At 52.9% G+C, this 26,811-nt stretch overlaps 1 protein-coding gene across 2 annotated transcripts; it reads right to left on the bottom strand.

Moving 5' to 3' along the window:
* Positions 1 to 14,768: 14,768 nt before the first annotated feature.
* UNC93B1 (unc-93 homolog B1, TLR signaling regulator) lies at positions 14,769 to 26,610 on the bottom strand. Of its 2 annotated transcripts, XM_025357665.1 has the most exons (11): positions 26,411 to 26,610; positions 26,140 to 26,281; positions 25,508 to 25,661; positions 22,050 to 22,211; positions 21,703 to 21,835; positions 20,910 to 21,003; positions 20,257 to 20,381; positions 19,603 to 19,785; positions 18,907 to 19,180; positions 16,999 to 17,117; positions 14,773 to 15,527 (listed from the first exon to the last, which is right to left on the bottom strand). In XM_025357665.1, exons 1-11 carry the CDS (start codon positions 26,504 to 26,506, stop codon positions 15,216 to 15,218), a joined length of 1,794 nt encoding a protein of 597 aa, XP_025213450.1. In that variant the 5' UTR covers positions 26,507 to 26,610; the 3' UTR covers positions 14,773 to 15,215. The 2 variants fall into 2 exon arrangements, with proteins under 2 accessions (XP_025213449.1, XP_025213450.1); XM_025357664.1 differs by having other exon boundaries at positions 14,769 to 15,527; positions 26,140 to 26,597.
* Positions 26,611 to 26,811: the final 201 nt, after the last annotated feature.

The raw sequence follows: 26,811 nt of genomic DNA, 5'->3' as shown, positions 1-26,811 counted from the left end.
AGACCTTACCATCTAAACTAAAACCCGATTGGCTAACAGTTTAAAACTTTTTTAAATAGGTAAAGGCAGGGAGGAACAGAAGAAGAAAGGAAGTTGTTTACAAAAAGACTTAGAAAAGTAATAATATTCCCAAATAAGGAAGGAGTGTACGCTGCAATCTGGGACATGCCTGGGTACGTCCAGCACAATATTTTGATACGAGAACATAGAACATACTGCCTGCCTGTGAGCATGTTTAACATAGATATTGAACTCAGAGTATACTTATTCTGGTACATTTGCTACATAAGGCTTAACAGAGAGTTGTTACTATAAAATAAGAAACTTGAAGAAAGTTAGTTCTGAGAAAAGATATCATTAACATTTATGATTTAAAGGGGAAGCTTTGAAGAGGAACTTTTGCTTTCTACAGTCAAGTTGTCTCTAAGTTACCCAGGCTGGTTTTGATCTGTCTGCTGTGGCCTCCCAGAGTTCTGGGATTGCAGGCATGAGCCACTGTGCCTGGCCCTTCCTTTTGGAAGCCCAGTTTGAATACTGCCCTCTTGTTTCTAGTTATTTGTTATGGCAGCAACCCACCTGCAATACCAAAATCCAGACAAGTTATCTGCTGCAGTATAACAAATTATCCCAAAACTGAGTGGCTTAAAACAGTTCTCAGTTATGATTCCATGGCTTCTGCAGCCCAGGAATCCGGCTGCAGCTTAGCTGGGCCCTCTGGCTCACAGTCCCTCCCAGACTGCAACCCAGACATTGTACTTGATGTGGGAATTGCTGTGGACCAGTGCCTGCCTCAGGCTTCCCACCAACCCCTTCCTGGCTTTGAACAGAAATAGTCACAGCAGGCATCTTAGGTGTCATACACAGAAATACTCTATTTTTGTTGTTTGACCACTGACAGCTTCTATGTCCCCAACCCACCCCTTTGCCCCACATCTGGGCAGCCCAATCAGAGAGCCCAAGAGTGCCCTCCGTCTCTTGGCATGAGTGGGAATCTCAAACCACAACAGGTAATCCTTCCACATGGCAAAAACCTGAGGCCACTTCACCCTCCCCACACAGCTTATTCTGCTCCAGACTAATCTCGAGCCCTTCTTCGGGAGGAAGGGCTGTTTATCCTCTTGATATTTATTATGTGAGTAATAAATTTTATGTCATGCCCGTTGGTGCCAATGTCTTTCATCCCAGTATCCACAAATCCCTGGTGGGGGCCCCCCAGTGTCCTGCAGGGATACCAGGCACCCAAATCAAACAATTCATGCTGAGAACCGGAGGGCTGGATGCCAGGACTGGCCTGGACCGGCTCGGCTGATTGCTGGCACGCCTGTGCTCTGGGCCGCATCACTTTAGGGTGGTTCTCCTGGGATTTTCCAAGCATCTGCTTTAAAAGTAGCAGCTTAAGCCAGAGGTAATGATGGGGAAAGGGGGCCGAGGAGCCAGACATAAAGTGAATCCTGACCCCAGACTGGACCCTACTAGGTGGCAGCATCATTCATTGGAGGGAATGGTTATGTATCTCAGCCAGATGCTGGCCCCACATTTCCCAAACGCTCCATATAAAAAGGCAATAACTCCCTGGGGGGGCCACTGAGCAGGAATTTATATGATGTTCAGATCCCCAGGATTCCCATGGCAGAGGTTCCTCAGGGCTCAGCAAGCAGATACATTGCTGCTGCTATCCTCACTGCTGTGACACTGTCATGGACACTGAGATTCCTTGGAGAAAAAAATTAAATAGAAACCCCCCCCTAAAATATCCCTAATTACAAAAGGTGAAGATAAAATGACTCAGGTCGAGGAAAAAAATGGTCCTGTCATTCAAAAGACCACCAGGATGGCTACACAGAAAGAAGGGGAGCTTTACTGGCAAACTGGGAGGAGAGACTCCTCTCAAACAAACAAACAAAAAAAGAAATGTAATTGCCATTGTAACAATGTTGCAGAGGGAGTCCTCCATAGGTGATTAGGTCATGAAGCCTCTGCCCTCATGAATGAATTAATCCCGTTATGGCAGGAGTGGATTAGTGATCACGAGACTAGGTGTGTTATAAAAGTGAGGTCAGCCTGATTTCCTCCATGTCTCACATGCTTGCTTCTGCCTTACACCCTTCTGCCATGGGATGACCCTTGCCTGATGCCAGCACCGTGCTCTTGGACTTCCCAGCCTCCAAAACTGGGAGAAATAAATTTCTTTTCTTTGTCAGTTGTCCAATTTGTGGTGTTAATTTGCAGACTAAGACCAGCTTTCTAATAACGTTTGTTGGGGCTACTTGGATTTTTGAGGCAACATATTCCCACTTACACATTTCATGAAAACCTCTTTATTCAATTTCCCCTAAGTCTGCTCATTATAAATGGCCACTTCACACAAGCCCTCCAGGCTGTGTAGGGAATGGCTCCACCATGGCACCCTGGTGGCCTTGCACATATCCACACAGGCCACAGAGGCAAAAGCTCAAACTGAGGCTCATCTGAGTCATGGCAGGACACCTTGTGACCCTCCAGAGAGTGGGAAGCCTGTAGGAGCTGCTACAACTCCCGTTGACCCCTGTCTCCCCCAGGAGGCTGTCATGAGAAGGTTCTGCATGGCCTTTGGGTTCTGATGAGGCCTGCCGCTGTCTGTCCTGCCCTCCTCTGAATGGAGTTGCTGTTGCAGGAAGTCAGGGACCCTGAATGGAGGGACCAGCTGGAACCACGGCAGAGGAACATAAATTGTGAAGATTTCTTTTTAATATAGACATTTATCCATTCCCAAATACTTTTATAATTTCTTATGCCTGTCTTTAATCTCTTAATCCTGTTATCTTCATAAATTGAGGATGTATGTCACCTCAGGACCACTGTGATAATTGTGTTAACTGTACAAATTGATTGTAAAACGTGTGTTTGAACAATATGAAATCAGTGCACCTTGAAAAAGAACAGAATAACAGTGATTTTTAGGGAACAAGGGAAGATAACCATAAGGTCTGACTGCCTGTGGGGTCGGGCAAAAAGAGTCATGTTTTCCTTCTTGCAGAGAGCCTATAAATGGACGTGCAAGTAGGAGAGATATCACTAAATTCTTTTCCTAGCAAGGAATATTAATATTAATACCCTGGGAGAGGAATGCATTACTGGGGGGAGGTCTATAAATGGCCACTCTGGGAATGTCTGTCTTGTGCAGTTGAGATAAGGACTGAGATAGCCCCTGGTCTCCTGCAGTGCCCTCAGGCTTACTAGAGTGGGGAAAAACTGTGCCCTGGTAAATTTGTGGTCAGACTGGTTCTCTGCTCTCGAACTCTGTTTTCTGTTATTTAAGATGTTTATCAAGACAATACATGCACCGCTGAACATAGACCCTTATCAGTAGTTCTGCTTGTGCCCTTTGCCTTGTGATCTTTGCTGGACCCTTATTAGTAGTTCTGCTTTTTGCCCTTTGAAGCACGTGATCTTTGTACCTACTCCCTGTTCTTACAGCCCCTCCCCTTTTGAAACCCTTAAGAACAACTTACTGGTTTGAGGCTCAGGCAGGCATCACGGTCCTACCAATATGTAATGTCACCCCTGGTGGCCCCGCCGTAAAATTCCTCTCTTTATACCGTCTCTCTTTATTTCTCAGCCAGCCTACACTTATGGAAAATAGAACCTACATTGAAATATTGGGGGTGGCTTCCCCCAATATCTGGCATGCCAACGTGGTTTTCTTTTTCCTAAGTACATGTGGGAACCCAATTCCCTTTGGTGGGTGCAGAGAAACGTTCATCGATCCGGTCCACAGAAACGCTTGTTCGGCTCCACGACGATTGGTGAGCTGTCTGTGTATTGTCCAGGGTAACTATGGGTCACACAGAATCTAAACATTATACTTATCTCTACTATATTAAACTCCTGTTCAAACAGGGGGAGTTCAGGTGCCCATGGAAAATATGGTCACCCTATTTAGGGCAGTGGAAGAACACTGTTCTTGGTTTCCTGAAAAGGGAACATTAGATGTGGAGCTATGGGATTGTGTTGGTGCAAAATTCCAAGAACTGGTCCTAACAGGAAACTATGTTCCTGTCACTGTTTGGGGTGATTGGGCCTTGGTATGTGCTGTCCTAATGACATACCAATTCCGTGACCCCCTGCAGTTACTACAGTTTTCTGAATCTGGTGACCCTCTACCTCTTCCTCAGCTTTCCTCTCCCACTTGGCCTTCATTATCTGCTCGGCTTCTCCCTTTGCCTACTCCTCTCCCACTTGACGATGTTGAGGATTCAATATCTAACTCCGGTGACTTTGGCTTAATGTCACCCCCTGATGATCTCATTTCTTTTCATGAAGAGCTGGTACTTGTAGCTCCCATGGCCCTGACTTAGACAGCCCGGGACCGTATCTATGCTAATTCTTCCCTCTTCAAACCTTTGTAGCCTTTGCCTCCAGAGCCATCTAATGGCTCTGGGACCAAACTACAATTTACCTGTAATTCTGCAGACCCTCCCCTGTTCACTGCAGCCCCTCACCTTCCTGGCATTTTGGTCCCTCAACTGGTCACTTTGTCATCCACTCAACCTGCTTCTCTATACCCTTCTTCACACACAGATGCCCCTGCCACTCTGGTTGCACAGGATTGGGACCATAATCACCAGTATGCATCTGCCTCTTCTGCTCCCCCAGTGCCCCTTTCTTATGCTCTCATACTGGCCCAACCTCAACCTCAGTTTCCCTTATCTACACATACTTTTCCTGTCACTTCTATGCCAACTCCGTCTCATGTGCCTGTTCTTGAAACTTCCATGCAACACTTATTATGCCAGAACAAAGAAACAAGTGGATGAGAGGTGTGGGCGTATCTGGTGGCACTGGAACCTTCCAATGCTCAAGGGGTACAAGTGCGTCAATATGCACCACTCAATCTTACCTTTTTTAAAAAATTCAAAGATGCTTGTACTCAGTATGGTCCTACTTTTCCATATGTTAAAATGGTATTACAGACTCTGTGTACTGAGGTCATTTTGCTTCCTTTAGACTGGAACCTTTTGGCAAAAGCTGTTCTAACTCCATCTCAGCATTTGCAATTCCGTACCTGGTGGTCAGAGGAGCTCCGTCTGCAGGTTCCGCTAAATCAGGCTGATGGCATTCCAGTTACTCTGTCTCCGCTCACAGGCTCCAATAATTACTCTGACACTACTGCCCAATTAGGCTTTGATGCTCTCACCACAGAACAAGTAATAAAGGTGTGTATAAGAGCTTGGGATAAATTACACACCCCAGGCCAAGCTCCTGTTTCTTTTACTACTGTTAAACAGGGTCACAATAATTTATATCCTAATTTTTTGGCTAGATTACAAGATGCTGTTGAAAATCTGTAATTGGACAAGCTCGGTGTAGAATACTTAAAATTTCCGGATTTGATCCCAATTTAATTGTGGTTCCTTTAAATCGGCTTGAAGTTCAAGCCGCTTTTCAATATTCCATACAGTGGCAAATTCACTTGGCTGATTTTATCAGTGTTATGGACAATCATTATCCAAAAAAACAAATTGCTTGATTTTATAAAAATGACTTCTTGGGTGGTCCCTCGATTGACCAAAGATCAGCCCATGCCTGAGGCCATAACCATGTTCACTGAGGGCTCCAGTAATGGAAATGCTGGTTATGTGGGTCCTACAGACGAGCTTATTTCTACCCCTTATACCTCTGCTCAAAAGGCAGAGTTAATTGCTGTAATTACTGCCTTACAAGATTTCCCCAAACCTTTAAATATTGTCTCTGATTCTGCTTATGTTGTACATGCCACTAAAAATATAGAAACTGCTATCAAACATTTTGATAATTCTGAATTGGCTTATTTTCAAGGTTACAACAGGTGGTTCGCCAACGTAGATACCCTTTCTATATTACACATATTGGATCTTATACCACTTTACCAGGACCCATGTCTGCTGGTAACCATAAGGTCAACTGTTTGGTCTCTTTTGCAATCCAAGAGGCTCAGGAGTTCCACAATCTCACTCATGTCAGTGCTGCTGGATTAAAAGATAAATTTGCTCTCACCTGGAAGGAGGCTAAGCTTATTGTCCACCACAGCCCTCAGTACCAAGTTTTCGTACTTCCAAATCAGGAGCCTGGCGTTAATCCCAGAGGCCTAACTCCTAATGATTTATGGCAAATGGATGTGACTCATGTTAGCTCCTTTGGCAGACTTTAATATGTAAATGTTTCTGTAGACACCTTTTCAGGTTTTATTTGGGCTACTTGCCAAACAGGGGAAGGCATGGCCCATGTTAAAAGACCTCTGTATTCTTGCTTTGCAGTTATGGGGCTTCCATATCAAATAAAGGCATATGGATATGTTAGTAATGGTTTTGATTTATTTATGCAACAATGGGGAATTTCCCATATTACCGGAATCCCTTACAATCCTCAGGGACAGGCTGTGGTGTAACGGGTCAATCACACTTTAAAAACTCAATTGTCCAAACAGTCTGAGCAATAAAAGCATAATTTAACCACTCCCCACTCCCAATTACATTTAGCATTATTTACTTTAAACTTTCTAAATGTTCCTAAAGACGATACTCTGACTGCAGCCGAACGCCATTATACAGGCAAAAAATTCTCCCTAAATGAAGGCAAGTCAGTGTTACGGAAAAACTCCCAAACCAATACCTGGGAACCTGGAACAATTGTAACATAGGGAAGAGGGTATGCTTGTGTTTCACCAGGAGATCATCAATCCGCTGTCTGGGTGCCCACGAGGAGGCTTAAACTTCGTGTGAACACTGACAATGAAAACCACAGGGAAGAGACGTCTGCATCAGAGACCGCCCTCATACCTGGTGAGATCTGTGCTGACTTCTCAGAAACCGGCACGCCAAATCAAAGTGGGTCTGGTTCAACCCTCCCTAATGGGAACGGAGACCCCTCTAACTAATCCCACTTCTCCTAATTCCCTTTCTTTTTCTCCTTACAAACCTAAAAATCTCACCATTTCCATTAGCCTGAAAATAACATCCCTCTGTTCTTCTCTTCCTCCTTCAGCACTGGATCTCGCTTACAATAGGTTTTATCTAATAATTCTCCTCCTTATACATTCTGTCTCACCAGTTTCCCCTCACCCTGATTTACCTGCTACACAAAATTATTCTTATTGGGCTTATGTGCCTTTTCCTCCACTTACTCAACCTCTCACCAGGTTGGATGCTCCTGCGGGAATCTATACTAACAATAGTGTGTGGATGCCTGGAGCAACAGATGACTGTTGCCCTGCTCAACCAGGAGAAGAAGGTGCTGCATTTAATGTTACGATGGGTTATAAATACCCTCCTCTGTGCCTCGGACATGCACCTGGTTGTATCCATCTAGAAACTCAAGTCTGGGCTGCTTACCTTCCAGAGAGATTAGTCACAGGGGAACAGGGACATTTGGTCTCCGGCCTCTCCCTTTCTCCTTTAAGGCAAATGAAAAGGGGAGTAATAGGAGATACCCCATGCTTTCAATATAAACCTGTAGGAAAACTATGTCCTAAAAATTTTGAGAGCCCATCTAAAATTTTAATTTGGCAAGATTGTGTTAATTCCCATGCAGTAGTATTAAAAAATGACTCATATGGTTTAGTAATAGACTTGGCACCAAAGGCTTATTTAAAAAACAACTGCTCCTCTGACGGAAGAGAATGTCTGGAGGCTATTTACTCTATTTCTTATTGGGAGGATGAGGATCATCATCCTACTTTGCATAGGAGGTTCAGCTCCTTCTTTCCCTTAAAATGAGAAGATAAGGGCATTACCTTTATGTAGAATTCCATGATTCTAGTCATTCATAGAATTGTGCAACCATCACCACTGCCTAATCTTAGAACATTTTCACACTCTGGGTCAGGCGTGGAGGCTCACACCTATAATCCCAGCACTTTGAGAGGCCAAGGCAGGTGGGTCACCTGAGATCAGGAGTTCAAGAGCATCCTGGCCAACATGGTGAAACCCCATCTCTACTAAAAATACAAAAAAACCAGCCAAGTGTGATGACACGCACCCGTAGTCTCAGCTACTCAGGAGGCTGAGGCAGGAGAATCACTTGAACCTGGGAGGCGGAGGTTACAGTGAGCTGAGATCATGCCAGTGCACTCCAGCCTGGGCGACAGAGCAAGACTCTGTCTCAAAAAAATAAATAAATAAATACAAAAATTAGCTGGGTGAAGTGGCAGGTGCCTGTAATCCCAGCTACGTGGGAGGCTGAGGCAGGAGAATTGCTTGAACCCAGGAGGTAGAAGTTGTAGCAGTGACTCCAGCCTGGGTGACAGAGCAAGACTCTGTCTCAAAAGAAAAAAAAAGAAAAAAAAAACATTTTCACGCTCCAGAAAGAAACCCGTCCCCATTAGCAGCCACTCCCCATTCCTCCTCCCCCAACCCCTGCCCACCTGGTCAGCTTCCTGTCTCTAGGGATTACCTGTTCTGGAAACTTCATAGAAATGGAATCATACAACCTGTGGCCCATATGCCTGGCTTCTTTCCCTCTGCACGTTTTCAAGGCTCGTCTGCAGTCAGTACTTTGGAGCCAGCAGAAATGTTGAATCCCATAAGTCCCAGGCTACCTATGGCAACCTCACCTTAACCCCAGCCCCAACCAAATGAAAACCCAAAGCCACCCTCTCCGCTGATGCTTGTTTCGTTCCAGACCCAACCTAGGCCCTTCTTCCAGGGGAATCCTCTTGCCATTTACTATATGGTTAACAAATTTTGTCACACAGCCATTGAAGCCTAGGTGTCGTTTGTCCCAACATTCATAAATCCCTGTAGGGACAAGGGTCCCGAGCATCTGGCAGGGATGCCAGGCATCAGATAACACACCACGCATCAGTTATCAAACGCCGCAGCCAAGCCGTCGCTGGGCGGCAATCATCTCAAGGCTGGCCTGGATGCCGCCTGCTTCCAAGTTCATGCCCTGGGGCTGACAAGATTCAGTTTCTCCTGGGTTGTTGGAATAAGGACCTCAGTTCCTCCCAGGCTATTGCCCAGAGGCTGCTCCCAGTTCCTTTCAAGGTAGGCCTCAAAAAGAACGCCAGAAAGTGTGACCAAGACAGAATCGGTCTTCAGAACCTGCCTTCGGAAGTGACAGCCTGTCACTTTTTGCCACTGTATTATTTTTCTTTTCCTTTTTCCTTTTTTTTTTTTTTTTTTTTTGAGATGAAGTTTCACTCTTGTCGCCCAGGCTGGAGTGCGAAGGTGCAAACTCTGCTCACTGCTACTTCTGTCTCCCAAGTTCAAGTGATTCTCGTGCCTCAGCTCTCTGAGTAGCTGGGATTACAGGTGCCTGTCACGACACCCGCCTAATTTTTGTATTTTTAGTAGGGATGGAGTTTCACTGTTAGCCAGGCTTGTCTTGAACTCCTCACCTCAGGTGATCCGCCTGGCTCAGTCTCCCAAAGTGCTGAGATTACAGGTGTCAGCCACCATGCCCGGCATCTTTTTCTTTTTAAATTGAGACAGGGCCTCTCCCCATCACCCAGGCTGGAGTGCAGTGGCGCAATCACAGCTCACTGCAGCCTCAGCCTCCCTGGCTCAAGTGATCCTCTCCACCTCAGCCTCCCCAAGAACTGGGACCACAAGACATGTACTCCCACACCCAGCTAATTTTTATTTTTATTTTTATTTTTGTAGAGACGGGTCTCCGTAGGTTGCCCACACTGGTCTCAAACTCCTGGGCTCAATCTATCCTCCTGCCTTGGTCTCCCAAAGTTCTGGGATTACAGGTGTGAGCCATCAATCCCGGCCTTGTATCAGTTCTTTATCGCTGTGTAACAGATTACCATAAATTCCAAAGCTTGAAGCAACACCCAGGCATTGTCGCACTGTGGATGTGGATGATGTGGATGAGGAGTCTGGCATGGTGTAGCTGGGGCCTCTGTCCAGGGTCTCACAAGGCTACAATCAAGGTGTGGGCCAGCCACGTTCTCAGCTGGGGTTTAGCGTCCTCTTCACACCCCTTCTGGTTGTTGCTGGAATTCAGTCCCCTACAATGGAGCACTGAGGTCCCTGTTTTCTTGCAAGTTGCCATTGGGGACCACTCTCGGCTTCCAGAGGCCCCCTTGCAGGTGGCACCATGGCCGCTTGCTCTGCTCCAAGCCTGAAGGAGAGCGCCTCTCCGCCATGTGCCTTTCTTTTAAAGGACTTGCCTGACTGGTTCAGGTCCACTTAGGTAACGTCCCATTTGATTAGCTCAAAGGTACTGTAGCCCATCACATTCACCCACGGGAGGGCATTAGCGAGGTGTGGACTCCAGGGAGTGAGAAATCTCTCAGGCCAGTTTAGCATTCAGTTGGTTAGCCAGGTTCAGGGGCTCACGCCTATAATCCCAGCACTTTGGGAGACCGAGGTGAGCGGATCACCTGAGGCCAGGAGTATTAGACCAGCCCAGCCAACATGGTGAAATCCCATCTCTACTAAAAATACAAAAATTAACTGGGCGTGGTGGTAGTTACCTGTAATCTCAGCTACCTGGGAGGCTGAGGCAGGAGAATTGCTTGAACCTGGGAGGTGGAGGTTGCAGTGAGCCGAGATTGTGCCACCACACTCCAGCCTGGATGATACAGTGAGTCTCAAAAGTAAATAAATGGAAAGGTTGCTGAGTGCAGTGGCTCGTGCTTGTAATCCTGGTAGGTTGGGAGGCCGAGGCAGGAAGACTGCTCAGGGCCAGGAGTTTCATCCTAGCATGGACAGCACAGTGCAACTCTATCTCTGAGTAAAATAAAAGAAGTAAAACGAGAATTCAGTTGGTTAAAAGAAACTCACTAGGTCCAGCCCACAATCAAGGGATGGAAATTGCACAAAGTTGTGAAGAGTCAAGGGTGGGAGATCACTGGGAGCCCTTCTAGAAGCTGCCTGTCTCACATACTATGGGACAGCCTCTCTCTCCTAGCTGGGGGTATTTGGAGCAGGTGTCGAATCCTACTCTTTTGTATGTCTGTTGCCGTTTCTCACAGTGATGTGTTTCCTGTGTGTTCTGTCATTTTGAATTGTGAGCTGAGCTTCAGAAGGGAGAATCCTGGGTGGCCAGGTTTAAAGGAGCTACCGAAAGAAGTTTTCTGTTTGGTTTTGCCAGGGGCCTGAGGGTGCCACTAAGTCAAGGCAACTATTTTTTTTGAAATGGAGTTTCACTCTTTTTGCCCAGGCTGGAGTGCAGTGGTGCGATCTCGGCTCACTGCAACCTCTGCCTTCCGGGTTCACGCCATTCTCCTGCCTCAGACGCCTGAGTAGCTGGGATTACAGGCACACACCACCAGACCTGGCTAATTTTTTGTATTTTTAGTAGAGACGGGGTTTCACCATGTTGGCCAGGCTGGTCTCGAACTCCTGTCCTCAGGTGATTCACCTGCCTCAGCCTCCTGAAGTGCTGAGATTACAGTCGTAAGCCACTGCACCCAGCTGAAAGCAACTTTTTAGTGTTAATTTCTCAACTCTGGCGTTCCTAGACCACACAGGTGGCATGACTTCACTGTAGTAATTCCACACTTACAAAAGAGAAGCCTCAAAACGATGATCTCATGGGAAACTTTTTTGCCACCTAAAGCTCAAATTTTCTCACCTCTTTCTGTTCCCCTGGGTGAAAATTTTTATGTCCCTTTCTCTAAAGGTGTTGCATTTCTGTGACCCCAACTTCATCATGCTTGACTGTAACCCTGACCCCCTGCCTTGTAAGGGTTTCCAACGCTCAACCCAGCCCTGCCCTCAGGCAGCTGCAGCACCAGCTCCTCTGTCCCCACCTTGGTTCTTACTTCCCTCCTCACTTCTGGCCTTAGGGGACTTAACTTATTTTCTCAAGAACTCAGCTATATGTTTATTTTATTTTGTTTATTTATATATTTTTTGAGACGGAGTTTCACTCTTTTGCCCAGGTTGGAGTGCAATGGTGCGATCTTGGCTCACTGCAACCTCCACCTCTGGGGTTCAAGCAATTCTCCTGCCTCAGCCTCCTAAGTAGCTGGGATTACAAGTGCCTGCCACCACCACGCCTGGCTGATTTTTGTATGTTTAGTAGAGATGGGGTTTCACCATTGGCCAGGCTGGTCTCGAACTCCTGGCCTCAGATGATCTGCCCACCTCAGCCTCCCAAAGTGCTGTAATTATAGGCATGAGCCACGATGCCCGGCCTCAGCTATATATTTAAAAGGACGTTTGTTTCTTACCCAGAATTTCTAGGTGTTTTGAAGAGGGAGACTGCTCAGGTTATCTAACCTGCTACTGAGAACTTAAAGATAGGGAAAATCTTGGACTGGAGCTTCTTGGAATCACATAATTGAAAAATCCTGGCCAGGCGTGATGGTTCACGTCTGTAATACCAGCACTTTGTGAGGCCGAGGCAGGTGGATCACCTGAGGTCAGGAGTTCGAGACCAGCTTGGCCAACATGGTGAAACTCCGTCTCTACTAAAAATACAAAAAACTTAGCCTGGCATGGTGGTGGGCACCTGTTATCCCAGCTACTCGGGAGGCTGAGGTAGGAGAATCGCTTGAACCCAGGAGGTGGAGATTGCAGTGAGCCAAGATCACACCAATGCACTCCAGCCTGGGCAACAAGAGTGAGACTCCGTTGCAACAACAACAACAAAAAAAAAAAAAAAAAAAGAAAGAAAGAAAAGAAAGAAAAGAAAAAGAAAAACCCCCACAGTGCAGATCAACAAAATCACAGAGTTGCTTTGGGAGCGAGGGTGGCAATCAGACACGGAGGCCATGACACAACCTGCTCATCCACTCAGGGGTCCAGAACCTCCACCCAGTCACCTTATCCAGGGGTGATGGAGACAGGGGAGGTGCCACCTATGCCAGTGTCATCTCTTACGATGAGCTACCCCTGCCTGAAAAGAGCCAGCCGGCTGAGCTTGCTGCCAGGGCCTGTCGCGCTGCCTGCGCTGTGTTTCCTGTAACACAGTCCGTGCTGTGTGTTTCCCGTAACACAGTCCGTGATGTGTGTTTCCCGTCGCACGGCCTGTGCTGTGTGTTTCCCGTAACACAGTCAGTGATGTGTGTTTCCCATCGCGCTGCCTGCGCTGTGTTTCCCGTCACACGGCCGGTGATATGTTTCCCATCATGTGTGCACGTGTGTTGTCATGTAGTGCCTGTCACAGGTGTTACCAATCACGTGTGTTTGCATGTTGCACACGTGTGGCCTATCAGGTGTACATATGTGTTGTCTGGCACATGTCAGCATCTGGGCATTCTCCGTGTGCCAGGAGCAGCCAGATGCCCTGTGAAGCCTTCTCATGGGAAATGCCCAGATAGGAAGAGCAAAGCTAGGAGCCAAGCCCCAAGTGGCCACTCCATGTGCCCGGGTCACCTTCAGGTCTGCTCAGCACCAGAGCCTCTGTTCCTTGGCACCATGGACATCAGAACTGACTCTGAACTGGGAAGAGCTGTAGGCCCACTATCCAGGCACCCGCTCCCCGCTTGCCCAGCATCCCAGGGGCTCCCCCCCTCCAAATATCACCTTGCCCTGCATTCAGAAGTGAATCATCCGAGGGGCAGGTTACCCAACTCTGACTGGTTTCTGTGGAGCCTGCCGGGAGGATGTCGTCAGCCACCTCCAGAAAACGCTCAGTCAGCAGATGCCCGGGGGAACTGGAATCACACAGTGCTGGCCTTCACCCAGCCTATGGTGGCACCTCGGGACCGCTGTGAGTCTGCTTGTCACCGAAGGTCGGCGTGAGGCAGGCAGCGTTCCCTCCCAGATTTAGAAAATGTCAGGTCTCCCATCGCACCCTTTTGTGTTTCTTACAGGGTCTGGGGCGCTTGCAGCCGCCAGGCTGAGGGCTCCAACATGTTCCCTCGTTTGCAAAGACACACTTAACAGAGAAGGAACCTGTGGCTCAGATGGGAGACTCCTGTCCAAGGCCACAGAGTCTGGCCCCAGGGCCCACTAGAGGCTTCAAGAACCAAACTCACATGAGGGCAGAGAGGGAGATGGGGCCACAGTTTAGGGCTGGGAGAATCCGTAGAGCCATGCTGAGGCAGGCATGGAGCCTGGAGGCAGGGAGGAGGGACTGGCCGCAGTCGGGGTAGAGGGGCTGTGGGGAGTGAGGAATGGTGTGGGCCAGCCCCAGGCCTGCTGGGGTGCAGCTGGGGGCTCCATGGCCCTCCCACGGCCCCTACTTGTTCTCACCCAACCGTTCAGAGCTCTTCACGGCGGGGGTGTCCCTCTCCTTTGGCCACAAGAGAAGCGGGTGGAGGAATGGCACCTTCAGACCTTGTAGGGGGTCTGGCCCTCAATCAGCCTGTTTCTCGTGGGCATCGCAGCTAAGGCTGTAGCCGGGAAAGGGTAGTAACCGACCGTACCTGGCCTCCAACCACCACTTCCAAGGCCCCTACTGGGCACCAGGTGACCCCACCGTGGCTCAGAAGTGGATCCTGTACGAATAACGAAAAGGTATGTGTACCAGGGTGGTCGCTGGAGGGCTGAGGATGACTACACAGGCCCCTGGAGGGTGCGCCTCCGGAGTCTGTCCCGCCCTCTGGACCCATGGGGGACCAGCAACGCCGTCACACGTTGAGGTCCCTGCCAGCCGCTCCGCCGCTCCTTTCTCTCGGCTGGGGTTGGCAAAGGCAGGCACATATTGGGAGGGGCAGGGCCTCAGGAGGGAGGACGGACTGGTGGGCGGAGCCTACGGACACCTTGCCCCGCCCCCAGTGGGGTTCCGCACTGCGCACTCCCAGCGGTCCCCCTAGGTTAGGGCCTCCCACCACGGCGCCCAGAGGCCGGGTCAGCCGGGCGTGCACCCCAGGGGCGCTCCGTCCCACGCGGCCTAGGACTCCCCAGTCAGGACAGTACAAAATCTCTTTATGGCTCATTTTCTGTAAAAAATTGTGGCTCTCGGCGGACCCTGGGGATAGGAGATGCAAAGCGCGCTCCCACGCGGTCGGGGCAGGCGGCCAAGAGCTGGGGGGATCTGGAGCGGGGCCGGGTCGCAAGAAGACCCTGACCCTGCGCCGGGGCTGGGGCGCGTGCTAGGGGACCGCGGGATTTCAGCTGTGTTTTCGAACCCCTGTTCTTGGTTGAGGGGTTCCCAAGGCTCCACCCCGCCTTGGAGGGGGCTGCTGAAGCCCGGAGGTGACCCGGGCTCTGGGAGGGGCGTCCCCAATGTGGGGGAGGAGAGACAGGAGCCTTTGAAGACAGCTCGGGACTCGGAGGGGGTCTCCCCGACCTGAGACGTGGTAAACTGAGGCCGGCGAGCAGGGAGGCTGAGTCCCGGGACCAGGCGACCCCTCACTGCTCCTCGGGCCCGTCGCCCCCTTGCGCCTGTTCGTAGGGGCAGGGCCGGCGGCCAAGTCCGGCGAGCTCGGGGCCGGGCCTGGGCCCCGCGGGCGGCGCCTCCTCCTCCGCGCCGTCCCCATGCTCGCCCTCCGCGTCGCTCTCGTCCGAGTTGTCCTCCTCCAAATAGCGGTAACCGCGCACCTTGTGCTGGGGCCGCGGGATGCGGGGCTGGCGTGGGGCCACGCCCCGCCGCAGCTTCTGCTCCATCCGCAGGTAGGAGACCGCGGCCGCCACCAGCGTCACCAGCAGCACCGCCAGCTTAGCCTGGGCATAAGGACAGGGATGCCAGAAACCCGCGGTCGCCTCGCCCCGCACCTCCCCGCCTATGCCCCTCGCTGAGATAGGCCCTTCCCTCCTCCTGGAGCCGCCCTCAACTTCTTCAGCCCCTCCACCATGCTTCCTGGACCGCCTCCTGCAGGCGAGGCTGACATCCCAGCACTGTCCCTTACTGTCGCCACGCCCCTGGGAACCTCAGTGTCCCACGCTGTAAGGGGAGAATGCAAATCCCTTTGCCTCATAGGGTGCATGCACCGGTGCTGACAAACTGCTGGCCACAGGCCCTGCCTTCGCAGGGCTTACAACACTCTGTGTCCCTGACACGCCCGTGGGCTGTAGTGATGCTTTTCATGGGGTTTTGACTATAACCCGCAGTCAGGAATGATTTTACATCATAGCTCAGTACATACACACATATCTGTAGGCATGCTTCCTGCTATTTTCTTTTTTCGAGACAGGGTTGCTCCTTCTCCCCCGCCCCACACCCGCTAGAGTGCAGTGGCATGATCATGGCTCACTTCAGCCTCAACCTTCCAGGCTCAAGCCATCCTCCCACCTCAGTCTCCCAAGTAGCTGGAACTACAGGCACGCGCCACCACGCCCAGCTAATTTTTAAATTTTTGGTAGAGACAGGGTCTCCTATGTTGCCCAGGCTGGTCTTCAACTCCTGGCCTCAAGCAGTCCTCCTGCCTCAGCCTCCCAAAGTGCTGGGATTACAGGTGTGAACCACCATGCCCAGCCTGCTCACTGTTTTGTTTTGTTTTTTGTTTTTTTTTTGGAGACAGAGACTCACTCTGTCCTCCAGGCTGAAGTGCAATGGCATGATCTTGGCTCACTGCAACCTCCATCTCCCCGGTTCAAGCCATTCTTGTGCCTCAGCCTCCAGAGTAGCTGGGATTACAGACACATGCCACCATGCCCAGCTAATTTTTGTGTTTTTAGTAGAGGCAGGGTTTCATCATGTTACGCAGGCTGGTCTCGAACTCCAGACCTCAGATGATATGCCCACCTCGGCTTCTCAAAGTGCTGGGATTACAAGCATGAACCACTATGCCCGGCCCATTCCCTGCTATGTTTAGTTCTATTTTTAAAAAATGTTTAGCAACTGGGACTTGCTAGACCGAGCCACCATCTTTTGGGAGCAGAGTATGAGGGCCTTGCCCTGCTTCAGGCCATGAAGGGAGACGACCCAACATCTGGAGAACAGGGTACCAAAGAGCCCACAGGACGGCTGTGATGCACCCACAAAATCCCCTCAGAGAAGGGCAAACAGACTGGCTGGAGGTGGGCCAGTAAGTGGGGTGCTGAGTTGAGGGCCACCCAGTGGGCTGCAGGAATGGGGCCTTGGCCCAGAGACTGGCTTGGGAAGGGGTGGCGTTTAGGAAACTGTGAAGCCAGGGCAGGGGCTAAGGAAGTACCCGTCATTGGGCATGGGGCCCCCAACCCTGCCCAGCCTCACCTTCATGGGCAGGCTCGAGCCCAGGTACACGGTGAAGATGGCCACAGCCTGCCACCAGTGGTAGATGGTGAAGATAAAGTCCTGTCTCTCCTTGTCTTCGTACAAGATTCCCAGGAGTGCTGCAGGCAGGCGGTACAGGGCAGGCAGGGGAGAGGTGTCACCTGGGGCCTGGAGCTGCCGAGCTACCACCTATGAACTTTACTAAGCCCTGTGTGAGTCCCAGCCCAGGACCGGAGAGCGCCTAGAAAGTGCTGTAAGCCGGTCCTGGCCTGCCCCCTGGTGGAGACCCTAGTCACCACACCACTCACACGCTAAAGCAGAAATAGGAGCAGGTGCGCTGGGCTGTGTGGATGCAGGTGGTTCCGCTCTGCACCACATGCGTGGCCTCAAAAGAAGAAAGCTCTGTGCTTAGTCATGTCCTGTCCCCAACCCCAGGTGTGCAGTGCCAGGCGTGCAGGCGCTGTTTCTCCTCCTCAGCTGGGGCTAGGGAGATCGAACTGTTTGCAGCTGCTAACTCTGCAAATCAAACCCGAAGCTAAGCATGGAGAGGGGGCTTCCTTTCCAACGAGTCCTCCCAGGGTGGGCAAAAAGAGTAATGAATCGGGAGTCAGGAGACGCGTACTCGTTCTCAGGACTGTAATGTCGGCTCTGTGGGTGATTTGGGTACTTAACTCCCCAGAGCCGCTTTTCCCAGTGGTGAGATGAACTTATGCCTATTGTGTGCTGTGTTCTGAAGTTCTAAAGTAAGAAAGTGGGCATGGCACCTGCCAAATTGTAGGGGCCACTATTAACACCTTTGCCAGGCACTCAGGACATGAACACTCCTGTCTTGGGGCCCTGCAGGGTGACTTTACCCCCACAGGGCTGCTATGAAGAGACACAGAGCCCCCATGGTTCACAAGGAGGAGACGGAATGTGGAGCTGGGCAGAGGGGATGCCAGGACCAGACAGGGAACAACATAGGTCCGAGATACCCAGGCAGGACTCTGCCCAGAATTGGCTATCCGTGGGCAAAACGGCCAAGAGACTGTGGTGCAGTGTGGGGCTCCAGCCCCTACTACAGACAGAGACACCGAGCAAGCCCCTGCCCTGCCAGCAGCAGGCATGACCTCTGCCATACGTTCAAAACTGTTCACAGCTTCGGCCCATCAGAACAGATGCTGACATGGATGCCCTGCAGGACCGTGCCCGTGTGTGCTAGCTGTGTCACTGCATGTGCCCATCTGTGGGCAGGGAACATCCTGGAGCTGAACTTGGGCCTACCCGCTGCCTTCTGCAAACAGGGCCCTGTTCCCCAGCAGCCCAGACCTGGGGGCTGGACTCTGGTACTGAGCAGACTGGGTTGGAGCTGCAGGCCTGCTCCTCTCCATACAAAGGCCCATGTCTGTATCTATGCCCTGGTGTACACAAGGCCACTTGCTCCTACCACACGCTGCCTGAGGCAGAGACCAAAACATCTGCTCCAAGTGTCACGAAAACTATGCCAAGGTAGGCCCTGTCCCCTGGTATGAAAAGGGAGAATCCCTGATGTGTTTTTCACACTGTCCCTAAGGGGTGTCCACAGAGCCCCACACCTACCCTGTGTAGCCACGAGATTTCACACTGACCCTCCAGTGTTGATGGGGCCCTGTGCCCGCCCTGGGGTATTAACAGAATGTTCATGGCATGGAACTCCCACACCTGTCTCCAGGCCCTACCCATCTGTCCCCACTGTGTCCATGAGACTTCCCTTCCACCCCTGGAGTGTCCACAGGAAGCCCCTCTGCCATGTCCACAGGACCCTATGTGACCATGGGACCCCATATCTGTCCCTGGGATGTCTATGTCCAGCCAACCGCCCAGAGATAACCATAAAGTCCCCTGCCCCGCCCCGCCTCCCCCACTCCCAGTGCCTACAGTTATACTCACTGCTGAGTCCAGTCTTGTTCAGGGCGCTGCCCACACCCCAAAGGGCAGCTGCCACATAGAGGATCCAGCTGTGTTGCAGGACCCGAGGCACAGGAGCCCAGAAAAAAAGGACGAAGGTGAGCAGCAGGTGCACCCCTGCTCCAGCCACCAGGGGCACCGGGCGTGGCAGCCACAGCCCCAGCAGGCCCAGGAGTGAGGCAGCTGAGGCGCCCAGGCTGTAAGCCACGAGGAGGTAAGCCAGCCGCTCCAGCCCCACCGAGCACACGCCATAGCCCTGGGGGGGACAAGGGGTGCGCATTGGAGTCCAGAACAGCCCAGACCTCCCCACAAGAAGTGTTCCTTAGGCCACGCCCTGCCCTCCCTGGACTGCCTGACCTCGCTGCAAGGCTCAGGGGAAGGTTCTGAGGGCAAGTGTGAAAATGCCTGGAGTGCGCCTAGACAGCATGGGCTGTACTCCGCAAGGAACCAAATGCTTTGTGGGTGCCGTCCCATTTCAATTCAGAGAAGCTAAAATAACTTGCCCAAGGTAAAGACGGGATGGGGGTAAGAGAGGGAAGAGAAAGCAGGAGGGGAATATTTGGGATAGACATATACACACTTACACATGTAATTAAAAATTATCCGTTGTTTACTTGAATTCAAATTTACCTGGTTATCTTGTCTTTTATCGGGCAATCCTATGCAGGCTGTACTTACCAAGGCGATACCAGTGCAGGCAAAGAGCACCTCGAAACCGCTGTATATAAAGAAAGGCACGAGATGGCGCAGGCGGTAGTCACGCACGTGCTTGAAGGGCAGCTGGAAGATGTTGCCCCAGCCCACGCTGCGCAGATCGATCTCCTCTGTGGGCCGGTAAGCGGCTCCGCACAAACCCAGCACCTGTGAACCCATGACTTGAGGGGCAGCCAGCCAGGCCCAGGCCCGGCCTCCAGGCTTCAGCCCCGCCCTTCAGATGCACCACAAACCCAGGCCTTGCCCCAGCTCTCGGCCCCGCCTCCCAGCCCAGGGCCCCGACCCTGAGACACACCCACAGGTCCAGGTCTTGCCTCATCCCAGCTCAAGGCCCCGCCTCTCAGCACAAAGCCAGGCCACCACACTCCCAGCCCCTGGCCTCTGGATTCCCACCCCTGCCTCGGACCACAGGCCTCAGCCCCGCCTCCGAGCCTCATGCCCGCAGCAGCACTCGGCCCTAACTCCCCAACTCAGATCACGCTCCCAGGCCTACGGCTCCCCCTCCAGGCCACAACCCGACCCTGGCCACTCCATCTGATCCAGACCCTTTCTCGCAGACTCGGTCCCCAGACCCACACTCTGCTTCACAGACTGTCCTGCCCCCATCCCAGGCCGCACCAGCAGCATGGCCAGGAAGGCCACTGCCATGAGCACGCTCTCCACCACAATGAGGTTTCCGCTCCGCGGGAGCGTCCGCAGAACCGTCTTGTTGAAGCCGCTGAGGATCCCGTGGCTGTTGGTGCCTGGGAAGGGTGGGGGTGGGAGCACCGTGAGTGAAGAGTAGGGCATAGAGTCAACCCAGCCACCTGGGTGGAGCCACACCAGCCGCGGAGGCGCGGGAGAGTGAGAGCAAGGGCAGGGTTCCTTCGGAGAGCGGTTTGGAGGTTTGGGCCACTGGGGCTGGGTGTGCCCCGGGAAAGGGGCATCTTTCCCCTGCTTCCCACCCTATTGCCCCAAGGCTCAGTCGACCTCACATTTCCATACACACCCCCTGCACTGATTGAGCTCTGACTCTTTGCCTGGCCCCAAGAAAGATCCCACTGGCAGCCTCAGCCCAGATGGTGCCTCCTCCAGGCAGTCTTCCCTGCCCGCCCACTCTCCTGGCTGGGTCAGATGTCCTAACTACTTACTCCTACAGGGCCCTGTGTCTTGCCCACCAGAGCCGTGGGGCACTGGGCTGCCAGCCCTGAATCCTGTGAGTGAGGGCCCAGTGTCTGCTGGGAAAGTAAGCAGGCTTTGGGGACTCCTCCCCAACCCCCATAAGGACTAACCGCAGCTCTGCACGTTGTACAGCGTGTGGTTCAGGTCATACAGGTAGTGGTTCAGGAAGTAAATCATGGGCAGCTGGGCGCAGGCGAAGCTCAGCTGCAGACACAAGGGCAGTTGGGACCAGACTCAGGTATAGAGCCAGGTAGGGGTCACAGTCACGTCCAGGCACAGCCTTTTGGGGACAGGGGCCTTCCCAGTTCTGGGAGTAGCGTGGTTACAGGGCCGCGCAGTGAGGAAGACCTCCTCCTGGCCAGCACTGTGGACAGGGGCAGATGAGGTCTCTATGGATGAGCAAGCTGGGGTGTGCTCAAGAAAGGCAGATGGGCAGCCTGGGCAACATAGAAAGACCCTATCTCTACAAAAAATAAAAAAATTAGCCGGGTGTGGTAGCACACGCATGTGATGCCAGCTACTCAGACCGCTGAGGTAGGAGCATCACTTGAGCCCAGGAGTTCAAGGTTGCAATGAGCCGTGACTGCACTACTGCATTCCAGCCTGGGCAACAGAGCCAGACCCTGCCCCCCACCCCCACCAAAAAAGAAAGAAAGAAAAAGAAATGAAGTTGGGGCAGATGCAGTGGTGTGCGCACGTAGTCCCGGCTGCTTGGGAGGCCAAGGTGGGAGGATCAATGGAGCCCAGGAGTTCAAAGCCAGCTGGGCAACGTAGTGAGACCAGGCCTTTTAAAAATAACAATAATAAAAGAAAGGAAAACAGGACTAGAGGGTTGAGACTGTGGATGGGCTTCAATGCGGGGGTCTGCCCTTGCCACCCAACAATGACCCACGTGGCACTCACATGGAAGAAGCTGTAGAAGATGGCTTGGAAGACCAGGAGATAGGGCGCATGGGAGCCCCGTGGAGGCCGCTGCTTCAGCCCCTGCCCATCCTGCTCCTTGTAGTGGGAGTACTCATGGTACTTCTGTGCCATCCTGGACCACAAAGGAGAGAAGGCTCTCCCCTGCCCGACCTGTGCCACTCCTGTGTGTCCTGCACCCAGAGCTAGGGGCAGACCAGCCCTGGTGTGGGGAAGCTGAGGCCCAGAGGGTGGAAGGGGCTGGACTGTGATCCCTGAGCCAAAGTTGGCAATAAAGTGGAGGCTTGACCAGGTCTCCAGCCTCCTGTTCTGCTGCCCACCAGGCTCACCTGGTGATGTAGTTGCCCATGGAAGCCCAAAGAGGCACGATGGCCATGCCCAGGGCCACAGCGGAGGGCACAAGCGTGTAGTAGCGCTCCCAGTAGTTGGTGGAGACAAAGAGAGCGTAGATGCCCACAGCCAGGAACATCATCCACTTGGTTCCAAAAAACCTGCGGACAGTGGGAGGCATGCTGGCACCACGGGCCTGCTGGACCACGGTGGCCTGAAGCCAAATGGGGCCAAAACTGCAGGTCCCAGCTGACAGGGCTGTGTGAGGTAGAGAGAGTCGAGGGCCCTGAGATGGAATCTCAGATACACAGACCTGCTGAGTGGCCTCAGGCAAGCTACTGTGCCTCAGTTTTCCCAGCTGCCATATGGCACAGAGCCCAAACCACAGGCCTCTCACCGCCACTCTGAGGATGGAGAGTGGCCCATGGGTATAACCAGACCTCATGCGTGTTCTGGGCTCTCTGACTCTCCCATTCCCCCTTCTCCTCCCAAGCTCATGCACTGTGTCTGTAGGGCCCAGGGACGCCTCCCAGGGGCTTGATTCAGGCTGGGAGAAGAAAGAGGAAGAGGCCCCACTGCTGGGAGCAGCAGAGCCGGAGTCCTGGTGCCCCTGCCTCCAGTCCGTTGCTCTTAAGAACCGTGGTGGTCAGTCAGGAAGTTTCCTCCTCTCTGGGTCTGGGAAAAGGTCACACAGTGACAATAGAAGGGGCTTGGTGAGTGACAGGCTGAGGGCCCAATCAGGCCATGGAAGCTGATCAGGCCAAAAACTACTACTGGTATCTTCAGGTTTTCTGTATTTACGCTCCTTAAGTAAAAATGCCAGTAAAAATGTGCATTCACCACTCGTGAGGATGTGGTTTAAAAGTGGCACATATAGGCTGGGCATGGTGGCTCACGTCTGTAATCCCAGCACTTTGGGAGGTGGAAGTGAGCGGATCACCTGAGGTCAGAAGTTTGAGACCAGACTGGCCCAACATGGTGAAACCCCATCTCTACTAAAAATACATAATTCGCCGGGCGTGGTGGTACACACCTGTAATCCCAGCTACTCAGGAGGCTGAGGCTGGAGAATTGCTTGAACCCAGGAGGCAGAGGTTGCAGTGAGCTGAGATCGCGCCACTGCACTCCAGCCTAGGCAACAGCAAGAGTGCATCTCAAAAAAAAGTGGCACATATAGCCAGAGGTCATGCACACAGCATAACCCTTTGGGAAAGCAGCCTGGTAGTTTTGGCAGGGGGTGAACATGTGAATTTGTCCTTCTGCCAGGGTTCAAGCCTTCAGTCTGCCAGTTACTGCCTGTGGGACCTGGGCAAGTTGTTCAACACCATGGTTTCTTCATGTCTAAGATTAGAGCAGCTTCCTCAAATTCTTGGGAATGAAATTGCACTTATAAAGTGCCCAGCACGGCCAGGCATGGTGGCTCTTGCCTGTAATCCCAGCACTTTGGGAGGCCGAGATGGGTGAATCACGAGGTCAGGAGTTTGAGACCAGCCTGGCCAACATGGTGAAACCCCGTCTCTACTAAAAATACAAAACATTAGCTGGGCGTGGTGATGGGCGCCTGTAATCCCAGCTGCTCGGGAGGCTGAGGCAGGAAAATCGCTTGAACGTGGGAGGCGGAGGTTGCAGTGGGCCGAGATTGTGCCATTGCACTCCAGCCTGGGTGACAGAGCGAGACTCCGTTTCCAAAAAAAAAAGTAAAAATAAAAATAAATAAATAAATAAATAAAGTGCCCAGCACACAGGAGACAAGAGTTCACTGCTACTAGTAGAAGTGATAGGTTCCAAAAACCATAAAGCCTTTCGTATGGCTTTGACCTAGTAAAGACATTGTTGAAAATGTATCCTAGGAAAAATAATTGTTTAAAAAATTGGGGGAGTGCTGGATGTGGTGGCTCACACCTGTAATCCCAACACTTTGTGGGGCTGAGGCGGGTGAATTCGAGACCGGCCTGAGCAACATAGCAACTCCCCATCGCTATAAACACTATAAAACTCAGCCAGGTGTGAGCCAGGTGCTCCTGCCGGCCCAGCTACTCCGAAGGCTGAGGCGGGAGGATTGCTTGAGCCCAGTGTGTGGGGGTTGAGGAGGCAGCGAGCTGTGTTTGTGCCACTGCACTCTAACCTGGGTGACAGAGTGAGACTCTGTCTCAATAATAATAATAATAAATAAACACATTAATTAAAAAAAAAAAACAAGGAAACAACTCAGTGCCGCCATATCTGCAGAAGATGCTACCATCTTGCAAAGTCGTAACTGTGAAGGCTGTAGAGTAGGCTAAGATATGCTCAGTGAAAAGAAGGAAGCAAGCGCTGGGCACGGTGGCTCATGCCTGTAATCCCAGCACTTTGGGAGGCCAAGGCAGGCGGATCATTTGAGGTCAGGAGTTCAAGACCAGCCTGGCCAATATAGTGAAACCCCGTCTCTACTAAAAGTATAAAAATTAGCCGGGTGGCAGGCGCCTGTAATCCCAGCTACTCAGGGCACTGAGGTAGGAGAATCGCTTGAGCCTGGGAGGCGGAGGTTGCAGTGAGCCAAGATCATTCCACTGCACTGCAGTCTGGGTGACAGGGCAAGAGTCTGTCTCAAAAAAAAAAAAAATTAGTAAGCAAGCGAAAGCAAACATGGCCCGCTTGCATACACAGACACACACACACACACACACACGGGCGTGTCCACACACATGCGCTCTGGGGACAAGGATGTGAATATAATCCACGCATGGTGGTGGGACAGCATGGATAGCTGATTTCCTGGAGCCCTTAGGCGGGGTTTCTTTTTTATGATTTCAGTTATTCTAATCCTGCTTGTGCACCTGGAGATGTTTTAAATTTTCAAATTTTTGTTTAAATGGAGTTTTTTTGTTTTTTTGTTTGTTTAAGATGAGGGAACTCAAATTCACACAATTTGTCCACTGGTCTCCAGGTCCCATCAGGGAGGGCGCTGTGGACCGGTGATGGGGAGGCTGAGCCACATGCCTCCAGGGCTCAGATCTGGGGCAGAGTTCCTGGGGCACCTGCCCCGCCATGCGTGTCTGTGAGAAACACCCCTCAGCATCAGTCACAGCGACTGGGCCAGGCATGGGTGCTGGACTTTGCTGACCAACCAGAAACCCCTAACTCCACAGCCCCAACCCAGAAGGCCAGGGTGGCTCTGGGAGGCCTCCCAGGAGGCCTGGAGAGGAGGATGTCCCATGAGACCCAGGCAAGCTGGGAGGGAGCTCAGCCCGTGGGAATCTGTTGCTGGAAACCAAATGTGCCCTGAGGCAAAGTTCCTCTTTCCTTCCCCAAATCCGAGTTTCACCCCCTTCACTCTCAGGCTTCCGGGTAGAAGAAGCCTCTCCCTTGCTCTCTCCCACCACAAACACCCGACAGATGAACGCCTCCTAGCCCGTCGGCCTCTACACCCCGCCGAGATGGGAGTACCGCAGCATCCCACGGGACCAGCCACGCCCACCTGATGAGCACTGGTGTGTAGAGCAGGGCGGCGATGGGCGTCACGTTGATGCCCATCAGCATCTTGCTGTCGATGTCGGGCAGTCCCATGTTGCCATATTTCACCTCGCGGTAGGTCTCGTCGTAGTGCAGGATCAGCTGCATCTGCAGGAGGCCTGGGGACAGGACAGGGAGCGGCGTGGAGGGAGCAGCCTGGCTCTGGGCGCCACCGAGCAGAAGCCGGCATGCAGGCCTCCTGGGGACCTGCAATCACCGAAGGCATCCCCTCTGGCAGCGCCCCTCAGGACAGCGTGGGTCCGGGTTGCCACGCCTTCTGCCAGCCCGCGGCCACTTGGCCAGCTGGGCCCAGACCCCCACCTGCCTTGCTCCGCCAGCCTCCATTTCCGAAGGGGGCAGGTCTGTCCCGGAGCCTGGACCCCCGCCCCCCACCCACACCGAGGCTCTGGCTGGGACCTGGGGACGCTGCGCTACTTGACCTCCCTACCCCACCCCCACCGCGGGGGGCCGTGGCTGCAGCTGCGAGGGCGGCGGAGGGGAAGTGAGAGCGGGCGCGAGGCCGTGGCCCGCGGTTTCTGTTTCCCGGGCAGGGCTGGGAGCGGGCGGGGCGGCCCCGGGTGCCCGCGCGGCACCTACCCAGGTAGACGCCGTAGGTGAGCATGCCCCCGGCGCTGGCCGCCAGCACGTTCTTGAGCACGCCCAGGCGCTTGCGGCGGTAATAGCGGCGCTCCTCCTCCTCCTCGTTGTAGTTGGGGTACGCGCCCACCAGCTCGTCCAGCTGCGGGCCACGCATGCCGCTCGCACCCGCGATCGCGCCCCGAACCCATGCCCCCCGGTGCCCGCTACCCCCCGGCCCGCCCCGGCCCACAGGGGACCCCTGCCCCTCGCGCTCCTGGTCCCCGCTCACCGGGGCCTCGGGCCCGTCCGGGACCCCGAGCCGATCCTCGTCGCCCTGCGGTCCCGCGGCCCCCGCCATCGGGTAGAGCGGCGGCTCCGCCTCCATGGCCCGAGCAACTGCGGACTCGCGGCGGTGGCCCCAGAGCCCCTGCGACCGCCCGGCCACTTCCTCCCGGCGGGCGGGACCTGCCCCCGCCCCGCCCTGTCCCGCCCTGCGGGCTGCCTCCTCCAGGACACGTGTGTGTGCGCGCGCGCGCGCGCGTGCAGGGGCGTGCCTGTGTGTGCCCCCTTGGGTGTGAGTTCGAATTCCCGCTCAGCCACTTCCTGGCCCTGTGACTTTAGGAATTAACTCCATTTCTTTATGCCTCGGTTTCCTCAGTTTCCTTGACAGTGAAACAGAAATACTTGGCA

Source organism: Theropithecus gelada, chromosome 14, assembly GCF_003255815.1.
Source record: "Theropithecus gelada isolate Dixy chromosome 14, Tgel_1.0, whole genome shotgun sequence".
Classification (NCBI taxonomy): domain Eukaryota; kingdom Metazoa; phylum Chordata; class Mammalia; order Primates; family Cercopithecidae; genus Theropithecus; species Theropithecus gelada.
Note: the sequence above shows the minus strand (reverse complement) of the source record. Positions and strands in the feature narration are given on the sequence as shown.

Excerpts from the sequence above, each read along its gene's own strand:
- UNC93B1 (XM_025357664.1), bottom strand. The coding sequence starts at position 26,506 with ATGGAGGCGGAGCCGCCGCTCTACCCGATGGCGGGGGCCGCGGGACCG. Across the intron at positions 22,212-25,507 it reads TACACACCAGTGCTCATCAG|GTTTTTTGGAACCAAGTGGA; the intron begins GTGGGCGTGGCT and ends CACTGTCCGCAG. Across the intron at positions 19,786-20,256 it reads CCTTCCTGGCCATGCTGCTG|GTGCTGGGTTTGTGCGGAGC; the intron begins GTGCGGCCTGGG and ends ATGGGTTCACAG.